At 37.2% G+C, this 13993-nt stretch overlaps 1 protein-coding gene across 5 annotated transcripts in view; it reads left to right on the plus strand.

Annotated features, from left to right (window-relative positions):
* The window catches only part of PPP1R13B (protein phosphatase 1 regulatory subunit 13B), a 69756-nt gene that overhangs the window by 49858 nt on the left and 5905 nt on the right, over positions 1-13993 (plus strand). For 2 of the 5 annotated variants that reach the window (XM_066321685.1, XM_066321683.1), the window contains exons 5-13: positions 1745-1846; positions 2892-3066; positions 3447-3643; positions 5325-5489; positions 6295-6475; positions 8139-8294; positions 11035-11204; positions 11984-12485; positions 13008-13774. In XM_066321685.1, the coding sequence (XP_066177782.1) occupies positions 1745-1846; positions 2892-3066; positions 3447-3643; positions 5325-5489; positions 6295-6475; positions 8139-8294; positions 11035-11204; positions 11984-12485; positions 13008-13774 (2415 nt within the window). The remainder of the gene's footprint in view (positions 1-1744; positions 1847-2891; positions 3067-3446; positions 3644-5324; positions 5490-6294; positions 6476-8138; positions 8295-11034; positions 11205-11983; positions 12486-13007; positions 13775-13993) is intronic. The other 3 variants (XM_066321684.1, XM_066321687.1, XM_066321688.1) reach the window with 3 other exon arrangements.

A 13993-nucleotide genomic window follows, 5' to 3' on the forward strand; every position in this document is an offset into this window, starting at 1 on the left:
ACCTTGAAGTGATTGTCTTACTTGAAGAATTATATGCAGCAACATGAAATATTAATTCAGGTAGAAAAAATGTAATTCGGTTACTCTAAAAACAAATAGTATTTTCCTTTCCTAAATGAAGCTTAAAGAAGCAGTTCTGTATTGTGCATCGGTTGGAGACTGATACTTATGTATCAGTTTGATGTAGAAATATGAAAAAAGCCATTCAAAGTGGCTGAGATAAGGTGGTGTCAAAAAGCTGTTTCTGAGAGTTAAGTACAAGTACTGCAGGCGGTACATCACTGGGCATCTGTAGGGTGGGCCCAGAAAAGCAGAGCAGCTAAATCAGTTTTCCTATGGGATCAGGTGTGATCAGATCTACAATCTAATGTGTGATCCATTTGGGGCACTGGGGGGTTGTTTCTGTTTGGGTTTATTTTTTTTTCTGTATGTCAGTAAAATGTTCAAACGTCATTCCATTTTATAAGCATTTGAAACAGTATTATATATCAATATATCCAAAATATTTAAATATCTTTTTTTTTCACCAGTATTGAATGTATTTGGGGTAGCAAGTGATGTAATTTTTATTTGGTTTACTAATAGTGTAGTCCTGTAATTTGGTGAAAAAATCACATTGTTTACTGAATTATTACAGTGCAGTAGTCCAGCCTTTACATTGGTCTAATAAATTACATGTAAATACTTTGAAACAGATGTTGGGCTATTCTGAACTTTGCAGCATGATTTTTCATATACTGGTGTTCTCTTTTTATGGAAATTATGGAGTTGTGGTTAAACCCTGCAATTCTAAGGTTATGAGTTTTGGTTTTCTGAGTAACAAGTGTCGGCTTCTGGAATTCTTTCTTGATACGTTGCACTATTTCTTGTGATTGCATACAAAAAAATGTGGTTGAAATAATTTAGTGTATAAATGTAAATCATATTTATTGATAGAATTATGGATATACTGAAACAATGTGTTCATTTTTTAAAACACATGAGATTTGATCACACACATAGTATGAATTTTAAAGAATTTTCATAATTTGTATCTCTATTATCCTAATTTTGTAGCTTGTGTTAGCTTGAAATGCAAAAGGAGGGAGGAAGCCTTGCTAATTCCTTTGCATTTCATTCAAAGTAATAGTCAGTTACTTATTTGGAGGGGATCAGCTTTACCTTTTTTTCACTAGTTCGGACTGTTTCATAGATCCTTACCCTAAATGGCCCAAATATATAAGAATTTTCACTATCTTTGAATGTGAGCTTAGTGACCCTTTATCTAAGGGTTCTCATGTGGTCTTGTCCTGTTCTAGGTGAATAATGTGAACCAGCAGTTTAAGCTGCCAAGGCAGTTATGCTGAAAATATTAGGAAAGGAAAGCAGCTTCAGATTCCCCTACTGCCTAAAATACCTGTTTGTATCTGTGTTACCATGTGTGCCTTACCGGAACTGTGTGCCAGTGCTACCAGACATCTGAACTGAGAGGAGTTAAATGTAGGATAAGGGCTCTTTTTTCTCTTCTTGTTTTGTCTCTTAGTGTTCTCATCTTCATCTACTTTTTGCTTTTTTCTACCCCTATAATCTGTGTCCCTCCTTTCTGCTCTGATCTTCCTCAGTCTTTCACAGGTGCCCATTGTTCCTCTTTCTCTGAGGATTTGGGTGGAGCCTTTAACTTCCTATGAGGAGTGGGGTTTAGGTTGTCTGGTCAGAATGCCCTAATGCACATGGACACATTCATGGAACATTTTCTGTTCTGCAGGTTGGGAACCCACGTGTTGAGCTCACTCTTTCTGAGCTGCAAGATATGGCTGCGCGACAACAGCAACAGATTGAAAATCAACAGCAAATGTTGGTTGCTAAGGTAATAATTATATACAGACCAATTTTTTCAATATATGCAGGCATAAGTTTTGTGGATAGAGAAAAACACTCTAAGTCATTTCAGTTAAGCTCAAGAAATAGCTTGAGAAATTCATTATTTTACCAGAATAATCTTTGCTTAGGCAGTGCACAGTCTTTTGGCATAAATACTGCTGGAACAACCTATGTCATGTGTCTTTATAAAAATATTGCTGGGATTTGTTTATCTCTCTTTTGTGGCCTCCTTCATGATCTATGGTAGAACAGGCTCAACTCCCCATGCTCATCTTTAGTGGCTTACTTGCTCCACTACAGTAATAGTAGTGTGAAATGAGAACATGCCAAATCCTTAAAAATCCTTATGTATTGCATTTCTAAGTCTCAGAGACAGAAGAACCTAAGTATGTTTGCAGAGTGGGGAGGGGGCTTAATCGTTTTGACATCGTTGTTGATGTTGTTTGAAGTATTATACAGCATGCCTTTGATGCTTGGTGTACCTAGTAGTCATCCTACTGATTCTGTTGTTCTTTCTTGATGGAAAGAATACAAAAAAGATTTTTTTTTCCTAGTGTGCCCAGCAGAAGAACTATTATTTAGAACTGGAACATTTTTTTACAGCAGGTCATCTTGTTTAAAATGGTCTGTTAGACATACTTTGTCATCTTTGGGAAGCTGGGTAATGGCACTGGAAATTTATTTTGCCAACAGCAAGAAAACTGTTAACAGTGGCAGAAAACAAATGCCAGAGGAAGCATCACAGATGTATTTGAATGAGTGTTCAAACTAGGGCTGTATTCACATATCTATGTAAATATGGTATTTTTTGTCTAAAAAAATAAATCTTGAATGTCTGCTCTAAAACAGAATTGTTAATTGATGTCAAACAGTTTTTTTCTTGGACTGCTACATATTTCAACAAAATATGATTTTGATTTATGGAAGTAGAAAACCTGGTCAAAATGATAGGGTTTTCTAAGTTGATGTGTTGTGGGTTTTTTAAATAAATGGGTGACAGATACCTCTTGTTTACAACCCCCTTTTGTCAGGAACAACGTTTGCGTTACCTGAAGCAGCAAGAACGTCGCCAGCAGCAATCTGTTTCTGAAAGTGAAAAGCTTCAAAAACTTAAAGAACGTGTTGAAACCCAAGAGACAAAGCTGAAAAAAATCCGTGCCATGAGAGGGCAAGTGGACTACAGCAAGATGATGAATGGCAATTTGTGTATGTGGAACTCCTAATTTATTTAATTTACTGTGCTCTGCATGACTAGCAAATAATGCTGTATTGTAAGTCAGTATAGCATTGGAGCAGGTTTTCAGGTACAATGTTTTTGTTTTATGAAGGTTCTGTGTTTCCATGAAATTTGTACGTGACAGAGCCTTTTTTTAGTTTTACATAGTCAAACATAAAGTCAAAATAAGTCTATTCTCTAACTATTAGGAAATATTATGACTGCTAGCAAATTTGCAATACAAATATTTTATGTATATTTTAGATGTAAAGCTAGTGTGATGTGTTTATTAGTATTTGTAGAATTAAAAAATTAACAACTTCTGCTTTATTTAATTGTTTTTTTGTTATTTTTATCTTGTTAATTTTAGCAACTGAAATTGAGCATATAAGTGCCATGTTCCAGGAAAAGCAGCAGGAGCTGCAGGCTGCAGTGTTAAAAGTGGATCAACTCACTCAGCAACTGGAGGATTTAAGGAAAGGGAAACTGAATGGGTTTCAGTCTTACAATGGACAAATGACAGGGCCTGCAGCAGTAGAATTAAAAAAGTTGTATCAAGAGCTACAGGTAAGTAACAGAAAGATGCTGTTTGATTTACAACTGTAGATTGTAACGGTTTTATTATTACTCTTGTGAGTGGCAATTTGGTTCTGTTACAACTCATTAAAGTGGTGTGGTGGAATGCTGTTAATGTGTGAGTTTGTAGCTGGCATACAATCTTTTTTCAGAAAGAACTTCATTAACTTTAAAAACTATGTTATTTTGTTGTACACATAATGATACAAAGTGAGCAGGTATTTTGAAGGGCATTTCTCAGCCCCTAATACTGAAAGTCCACGTAATTTATTATTTGTTCTAATCTCTCTCAAAAAATTGTTGTGAAACTAATTTTGGTACTTTTATATCTTGCACTGATCCAGGTATAGCAAGCTCACTTAGATGTCATCTTAACTTGGAGACACAACTATAATTTTAAAAGTATATTGTAAAAATATAGCTATATTGTGTGGTGTAAATAAACAAAATGCATAGAAATTAAAGAACACATTTTAATAGAGTAATCAAAAATGCAAGCTGCACTATATTCCCTGTACTAGATAGTGCAACATAGTTGCAGTATATTCACACAGTATTCCCTGCATCAATATCGTATATCTCCTGCAAGAAGATTTTATATCTAGAGGGTAGTTCTCACATGAATACTTAATTTCAGGGTAAACTGGATACTTTTGTCAAAGTGTGTGCTAATGTATCAGGATTTTGAGGGATTTTTTTTTTCTCATGTGCTTTATTGTGATCAAGGTAACAGCTCTAATATATTTAATATTTTAAAACTAATTTAAATCTCAAAATTAGTCTCGTTTATTTAGGTGAGCAAATAGAGCATAGAAATTAATCAATCCTGTTTGCATGCATTAGGACTAAGTGTCCTTTTTTTTTTCTTTTCCCTCTTCCCTGTTTATTCTAGGCATATCTGCCTTTGAGTATTTCTATGTACAAAGATGCTCAATAGATGAAGTGTGGTTCACAGCAATCCCATATGTGTTTATCAAGACTTAAATTTGCCTCAGGTGTTTTTTTCTTGTCACATTACCATGAAAATGGGAACACTGAGACAATGTCTGAGTTACTGAAGGTGTGAAAAAATGGCAATGACAAAGCAAGAGAAATAATTATAAAGAGTGTCATGGTTGATTTAAACCATAAACTCTTAATCTACTGGAAAACTGCTGTGAAGGTTTCAGTTTAATCCCCATGCAGAGAGGAACATTTGTACCCAGTCCCTGCACTAGCAGTTCAGTTAACCCCCCCTTCCAGACATCACTCAGTCTCATGTGGAACTGGAAACAGAATCAATAGTATAATTTCTGTTAAAAGTTTTGTATCACTTAGTAAGGCATTTCTACTGCCTTGGGTAAGCATAACTTTAAACAAACATTTTCTGTGATTTAGGTCTTCACAGCAGAATTTTCTGAAATGTCTTTCTGCCAAATTCCTCAGTCCATTTTCTATAACTGGGATGCAGTCTGTATGTATTTAATAGGCATCCACTAGTTCTTTTAGGATATTTTTTCCACTGTGTTCCTGACAGGATGTGTGGAAGCATAAATTAGAGACAGAACAAATTGTTGATCCAAATTCCTTTGGGTTTTTTTAACACTACATTAAAAACCAACTTGCCAGGAGATGGAATGAGAACTGCCCTAACAAGTGGGGCTTTGATTTATTTTTTTTTTTGTTTTTGAAGATCCGTAACAGGCTTAACCAGGAGCAGAACTCCAAGCTCCAGCAGCAGAAAGAACTCCTAAACAAACGCAATATGGAGGTGGCCATGATGGACAAACGAATCAATGAGCTGCGCGAACGACTGTACAAGAAAAAAGTTGAGGCACGTCAAAAAGAAAACATTCCTGTAAGATAAACTGTTAAAAGGGCCACACTTCAGTTTATCAAGGGCCTGTAAAAGTACATAGAATCTCACTTTTTTCCACTCAAGTAATACAGTTATCTATGATAAAAGTAGCAGGTCTCTTAAAACTATCTTAAAGTTTCTCATAGGTATCCAAAAACTGCAAGACAGAATATGTTTCCTTATATCTTTCTTTATGGCACAGACAATAATATTATTAAAAATCAGAAAAGTTTCTATTTTTAGGAAGGAAAGTATGACTCTGTGCTACATGTTCAAAAGCATTAATGCATTAAAAAATTGGGGTTTATGAAATACTTATCTTCCAGTATGGAAAATGGATAGAAATATCAACAGTTCGATAAAGTTAGGCTTAATAGTTGTCTGGAGCTTCAAAAAGATTTTAAAAGATGAATTCTGGATTTCCATATGTATTACTAGCTGGAGTTACTGCTTTAAAAAACCCGTCACGTACATATTTGATCATTTAAGAACTCATTTTAGACCGTTTGTTTGAGAAAGACACAGTGAAAGACATTAGAGACATAAAGGTATGTACAAGAGATATATGTGCTGTGACTAAGAAATTTTATTTTTGAGGTGATGATTTTAAGGAACAAAATTTGTGCTTTCTACTGCCTTTTTTTTTTCTCTTTTTGTAGAAGCATATAGAGTATGATAACTTACTTACTAAGGTGTTCTAGCGACAGTGCAAGGTTCTAGGTAACTAGGTTTAGACCACCCTGTTCATGGGGAAAGATCTAGATGAAATGGACATTCACGTTTCAGTTTGTCTGATCATTTTCAGTTGAATCGTATTAATGGAACTTCATCACCCCAGTCATCCCTGAGTGCCTCAGGAAGGGTGGCAGCAGTAGGACCTTACATCCAAGTTCCAAGTGCTGGCACTTATGCTGTACCAGTAGATCCAGTTAAGCCACAGTCTCTTACCATTGCTCCTAACTCAACACATGGAAGATCAAAATCTGGTAAGTAGTTGTGTGATGTTTATTAATACATATGGTTTGAAAAGGGGCAATAAAGTAAAGGAGTAATCTTAGGAGACCCAGTATTGGCATAATTAGTGTAGGGGAGGAGGCAAGTATCAGATGTGTTAATACTGTTCTGTGAATTGGACATCAGTCATTTGATCTGTGGCATTTTTGCTTCTTTCCATGAAATTTTCTTAGGAAATGGGTTTTTTTCAAACATTACTAGTATATCCCTAAAAGGAGCATGTTTTCTTCACAGATTCTGTGTTGTGTCTTTAATAGCTTTTTCAATTAATTTGTGTGTTTGAATATAATAATGAAATCTGTGGAAAACTGTATTATAAATAACTATTTACAGTATGTTGCTTTTTGTCAAGTGAAACAAAGCTAGTGAATAAATAATAATAATAATACTTCTCAGAAGGAGACTAAATAGGAAAATGGAATAAAACTGAGATATTTTTGCTCCATCTGAGATGTGGGGATTTGTGGTCCTCGAAGTATTTCTGAAATGGAATAACTATAATATTGATGCTATTTACTTGTTTTTGCCCTATTTAGTGAAGAAGCTGCCCCTCCAGAACTTTGTGTTCAAAATTGGCTCCCATGTCTCCCATCATATGTAATTCCATATACAATATAAAATAGAATTATTATTTAATTTGTGTTGACTGAAGGAAGCAGGTCATATTTGTGCCTTAAGTTCTCAAATTTAGCAAATCTCACGTGTCTGCTCATACCTTAGAAAAATCAGAATTCTTAAGAAACTATAAGCTAGGAAAATATACATCATACAAATAAAAATGCACAAACCCATTGGTCTAACCACAGGACTTATTTTACCTGGTCTCCTAGGAGAGATCAAAAAGAGGATGAGGAGTGACTAGGAGACCAAATCTGCTGCATTGCTCACATACATTCAAGTACTTAAAACTGAATATTCCAGCAAAATTTGCATCATGGTTTCCAGATGAGGAGGAAAAGATAGAGAGAAGACAATCTGAACCTCTCTGTAGGAAACAATGCCCCCTGCCCCCAAAAACCTCAAGGTCAGGAAGTAAAACCAGCCAAATAAAACTTAGAAAACAGACTCCTATCTTTCCCATTGATATTACTGATTTAGCAATACCTTTATCAGCTAAAAGTATTCAAAATCTGTACAAAACCCCATCACTGTAGTTTTATGGAAAAGTCTTTAAGAATATGAAATTACTTAATTGTGGGGTGGAGGTACAGATTTTGTTTTCAGATTCATGGATCCTTCTTTGACATATGGAAAAGGATAGTTCCTAACTTTTAAGTTTGCCAACTAAAACCCACTATTTTGTATTATCAACTTCCCAAAATATATATACCCACTTCTAGACCTACCTCGGGAGTTTTAATATTATGAAAGTAATTATTCTGCCTTAGGACTGACTGTGTATTTATTATTTTGAAGGTACTTGAATGAAGTTCTGTAAAATAGATTTATGTTAGGAGAAGCATATATACTCCCAGGAAGAAAAGAAATTGACATTTTATTTCAACTGTCATGCTTTTATTTCTCATTATCTGAGTGTTCCTGTTCTAATGTTCTCCATTGTCATTGTTATAATTTTTCCACCACTTTTTTCTTTCTTTTTCTGTGTAACTGGATCTGCCTTGGTGCGTCCGGTAGAGACAGACTGTGGGTGTGTGAAAAAATCTCCAGACACCTGGAAGGTTTCTGATTTAGACATAATAGTGGATCCTATTCTGTCACCTCCCACTTCTCTTCAGTCTGCTGTTCACAATGTCATCCGCCTGGCACCTACTCTGTTTGACACCCAGCACTGTGAGTCCGTAGAAGATCTCTAGCTAGCTAAGAACTCAGTTTTTAATATGGTCATCTGAGCTCTTGCACGCAGATGCATATTAAACAGCATCTTTAGAACTTGTGTTGTGGTCTGGCGTGTAGAGGATGCTGTTGAAATGTAAATTGGTTGAGAAGTTGCTTTTCATCTTTGAAGGAAACAGATTTGCAGCAAATTCATCCCAGGAGTACTGGAATGTAGTGTACCAGGGATAAGTTTTCTTCTCTGAAAAACCTCAACATTTTCTAAATGTTAGGAATTTCTGGCAATCACTAAAACATGCTTTAGTATGTTTTGGGTTGGATAGGTGTATAAAATACAGGCTTAGTTTGAGTTACTTTGTGGGAAACTTGAAGTTTCCATGTTGCACTGACCCCAGAGTTGAGATAAGAGCTCACTCTGTCCAAGTCAATACCCAGAGTCTTGCTGCCTTCTATTTGACTGCGAGTGTGCTTCAGTTGCTATAGTAAATATCCTGGATCCAGACCTACAAAAATTTTAGGTGAAGTCAGAGAAAGTGCACAAAACCTTTTGTGTCTGTGTGTCACTGTCCTATTTGTGTAAATGCACAATGGCCTGGTGAGAGCTGAGCTACACTGGGTGTTACATTTATGGGCACAGGCAAGAGGGTGCATTTGGAGGGGAAGATGGAGCCAGTTGGCTCTTGGGGTGGCTGAGAGCAGGAGCTGGGGTGGCCTTGTCAGGAGGGGGTTGGCATCAGATCCCCCTACACCAGATTGCTCAAAGCCTCATCCAGCCTGGCCTTGAACACCACCTTCAGGGATGGGGCATCCACAACTTCTCTGGACAGCTTGGGCCACTGACTCCCCGCCTCACGGTATTGAGAGAGGAGAGAGTCTGAATTTACTTCCAGTCTGTTACCTCAGAGTTTGGGGATAAATATGCTGATTACAATAAGTTTTTGTGTATCTGTCTTTCTAATAGAGAAGTGTTGAATTTGCAGGTAAGATGTTTAAATTTGTCATGTCTTTTGCCATTTCTGTAAGTGCTTTCCTCATAACCAAACTTACAGATCCAGATGCTTTCATGTTTAGCATGAATCAATTATAACACCTTTCACTGATCTTCCAAACGAAGGTTTTACTGAACTATAACCTTACTGGAGGTACAGAATGTCTTGTGTATTTTGTATAGTAAGCATTAATTCAGTAAATAGTTGGGAAAATTGCCATTATGTAGAGGCTAAGTGTTTAGACACCACTTTTAGACACCACTTTAATCTCTTGATAATCAGATGATTAGAAGCAGTAACAAACACAACCCAAAACATTTTCAGCTCTTGGATAATGCCAATATTAAAGCTGGGCTTCATTGCTTTACTTCCTGGCAGTTTGCAAATGTGAAAAGTGATTTCTGGACTATACACTGTATTCTCAGCGTAAAAATATGCAAGTGTTAATCCTGTTTTGATAGATACTCAAGAAAGAGGGTAAGGCTCGTGGACAGCAAATCGAGTGGTGATGGAAAATTCACTCTCATTAGAATGTTCCTATGCAGCTTATTTTGAGACTATCTACTATACTAGACAGAGAATTCTAGAAATAGCCCGGCTGATTCTGTTTTCTAGAGGCTTAGAACTGAAATACAAAACTTGGCCTCTAAATACCTGATTTTCACTTGATATTGTATTACTGTGAGATCCAGAAATCTCACTGAATCTCCACACATGCCAAATCCCCCTCCATTTAAGGTGCTATCCTGTAGTAAAGTCAATTACATGTTACACATCACCTTTACTGATTTAAGTGCTCCGCTACAACAATTACAAGCCAGAGGATGGAGAAATGATCTCCCCTTAGTGGAAGAGATGCCTGAAGTTTGATCTTGTAAAGGCAAATCAAAGCCTTAGGATCTAACATGGGATCTACTTAGTTACTATAAACCATATCTAGTTCTTAGGCTACTTAAACTCTTTTGCTTACTTAGAGAACTGAAACTAAGTAGTCTCACACAGTTAATCAAGTAACATCAACGCATCTAGGATTTCATTAAGGATTTGTTGCCTCAGCTTATGTGCAGCTTTGCATGATTTTTTGCATATAGTGAAGATAAAAGCTCATGACTTGTGTCTTGACACTGAGTTAAAGTTGTCAGCTGACTTCATAAATTTATTTAATACTATATCTCTGGGGCAATTCTAATCGGGTGAGTATGTTGAGGAGAAACAAAAGGTGAGTTAACCACTTCCAGCAAAGGAATGTGTGCTTTTGTTCCACCCTGCTGTTGAAAGGAGTTTTTACATCCTGTTATGGGTGAATGAATCTGGTAACCATAGTTTAAATTTGGAGTAAGTCCACTTGGGGCTTACATAGACTTAATATTTAGCGTAATTTGACAGTGCCTCTGGATAGTACCCAAAGAATTGTGTTGATGAAGTGTTTCTGTATGGATTGCTACTCTGAATTTGTTTGCCTTCTAATAGCAGAATATGCAACACTCAAGCCAAAATTTTAATCACATTTTTACTATAGAAATTTTCAATGCAATTTCAGTGTTAAAGGGCAGTGAACAGCACTTTCTGTGCAGTGATTTTGGCTTTCAGTATTGATTTCTGAATCAAATTTTAATAATGATTTATCTCACTTCTAGAATAAAACTAATCCCACTGTAATCTAAATCGTTTTATTTCATGTGTTGTTTTGCTTAGTTGCTGTGCTAGTATAGATTATCTTAAATCTAGTATTTTTGTCTGTTTTCAAGCTAATGATGGAAGTTGGCCAATACTTAAACAGAGCTCAGCCCCTGTGGTAAAACCCCCTCAGATCTCCAACGCAGACTGGAAAGAATCGAGCATGGATACTGCTTTAAAACAAGGAACAATATCCAGCCAGCCTTTGCCAACTTCAGTATTAGGAAGTACTGATAAGCTGGTGGGTTTCATCTGTGATATATTTATAGATCTGCTTTGCTGAAATGACGAACCTTTGGCTTTCATAGCTGAACTCGCTTCAATTTACACATTCTGTTTCCCTGCTGGTGTTTATTTTAAAAGTCATAAAGAACATTACCTTTATACTTCTTCCATTCCTTTCTGGTTTTATCACATGAAAATGTGGGGGTTTGTTTCAAGTTCAGTACTTTGTATTCCTTCCTGTTCTTTTACATATTTAGTCTCCCCTCTTGGCTTCTCCAAATCCTCTCCCCCTCATTCATGTTTTTCTAATTCATATCTTGTTAGTCTTTTTCCTTTGTGTAAAATACTACTTTTTCAATGTACTCTTTTTCTCATAAAAATCTCAAAAAATAATTAAATCCATCCTTGAGTCCACTAGTGGTATCTGTCTGCACTGTTGTGCTAGTACTTTATGAATTCTTCAAGACTATAATCCTTAAAGAGTAAGGACTTGTTGTCAAGTGTGTTATCAACTAGACACAGATCTGGAACTTAGAACAAGTTATTCAGGCTTTGCATGTATGCAGATAGTTTTGAATTGATATGAACGTGTTACAGCTGAAGTTGCCTTTAAACAGTGGCCTTTGTCTGAGGTATGATGAGATCCTCAGATAAGCTTAGGTAGAATCATATGTAGTGATAAAGGTACACAAATTGTTTATGTTGACTCCTTTGCTGTCCCACAAGATTGCTTGTATGTATGTTGAAAGAGGGATATTCTTGCTCAGTAATACTTTATTTATTGTTCCTACACAGGGTCTTGACCTGGGGAAGGTGCCACCTACGGTTCCTGGTGTAAGCAAGCAGTTGCCTCAGAACTATGGGACCTATCCAAGCCCAGTTCCCTTAGGAACAGGTTCTACAAACTCTCTAGAAAGAAGGAAGGATGGCAGCCTGCCCAGACCTGGCACCAGTATAGCAAATCGGCAAAGGCCGGTTCCGCTCCCGCCGCCCAGCAACGTGCACCAGCCCAGCTCTTCACAGCAGATCCAGCAGAGAATTTCTGTCCCTCCCAGCCCCACATATCAACCCTCCGGTCCCCCCTTGTTCCCAGGAGGAGAAGGCAGGCCAGAACTGCCTTTGACTGTGGCAATCAGACCTTTTCTTGCTGATAAAGGATCCAGACCTCAGTCTCCCAGAAAAGGGCCTCAGACAGTGAACTCCAGTTCCATCTACTCTGTGTATCTTCAGCAAGCAACACCACCAAAGAATTACCAACAAGCTGTGTACAATACTTTAAATAAGTCGGTAAAAGCAGGTAGAATGTATTTTCTTTGTTTTTTCTTTGAAATACATTAAGATCTACTTGTTTGGCTTAGTTGATTTCCCATATCAGTTTGGAAAACCTGTCTAAATCTGTGAGGAAAGTTATTTTTGTGTATGCAGCATAGCAGCAAAATTATTCAATATAGTTTTGATGTTATCAATAAGTATGGACTGATTTTCCTTTTCTTTTAAAACAAGATGCAGTTGGAACAATATAGCGTGGATACTTTACCAATACTTTGATAAATAAGTTGAAAAAACAGTGTCTAGATAAGAGTTTTTCTCCTCTGTTTTCTCATGAAAGAGAAAAAACATTCCAGATGCTACTTGTAGCTTGTAATTATAAGAAGCAGCAGCATCACCAGCAGGTATTTATTTCTGCTTTGACAGTCCCCAGAACTATTTTTTTTCTTTCTGTATTTGTGTCAAACAAGTAGCAATAGTTTATTTATAAATATTTTGTTATGTAATTTAAGAACAGCTCTTCACTGTTTTCCATCTTTCTTTTCTTCAGTTTATGGAAAGCCTGTATTACAGTCTGGTTCAACCTCTCCCTCACCCTTGCCGTTCCTTCATGGCTCTTTGCCTGCCCAGTCTCCCTCACAGCCACAATCTCAGCCTCAGACTGAGGTCACCGAAAAAGATCAAGAGCTGGAAAATGCTCCACCACCCAGTGAAAACAGCAATGTGGAAAACATTCCCCGTCCTCTCAGTCCTACTAAGCTCACCCCTATTGTACACTCGCCCCTTCGGTATCAGAGCGATGCTGACCTCGAGGCTCTGAGGAGAAAATTGGCCAATGCTCCGAGGCCATTAAAGAAACGCAGCTCCATCACCGAGCCAGAGGGCCCGAGTGGACCAAATATACAAAAATTACTGTATCAGCGCTTTAACACCCTGGCTGGAGGGATAGAAAGTGCTCCTTTCTATCAGCCAAGCAATCCACAGGACTTCATAGGCAACTTAGCTGACGTTGATAACGGGAATGCCAGCACCAATGGCAATATTGAAGAACCAATCCCCGTGCAACCTACTGTTCCTGTCCCTGATGATCCACCCCCTTCATCAGATGCCAATGACAATGAGTTACCTTCACCTGCTACTGAGGAGCTGATAAGCACTGAAACCACAAATCAAACACCTGACACAACTGAAGACAACAACAACAATCTTGCTATAGTTCCTTCTACTGAGCAGTCACCCAGTCCCACACCAGAGGTCAGTTCTCCAGTAGAAGATGAAGCTCCTTTGCCACCTGCTCTTCCTCCTCCACTTCCTCCAGTAAGTTACAAAGCAAAAGAACAACTTTGTGAGCTACAAAATTAGCTTTGTGCATAAGCATAACTGGAATATGGTAAGCTTGTGCTCAGCAGTATCTTTGCACTTGAAGTCTCATGATACTAAAAGGAAAGAAAACCAGGGGGAGTTCCAGGGAGAATTCTGATGGATTCTTTTCTTTACTACTCTAGCTGATTAATAAGGAAAATATGCAAACAGGTA

This window comes from Sylvia atricapilla, chromosome 6 (assembly GCF_009819655.1).
Source record: "Sylvia atricapilla isolate bSylAtr1 chromosome 6, bSylAtr1.pri, whole genome shotgun sequence".
NCBI classification, from domain to species: Eukaryota; Metazoa; Chordata; class Aves; order Passeriformes; family Sylviidae; genus Sylvia; species Sylvia atricapilla.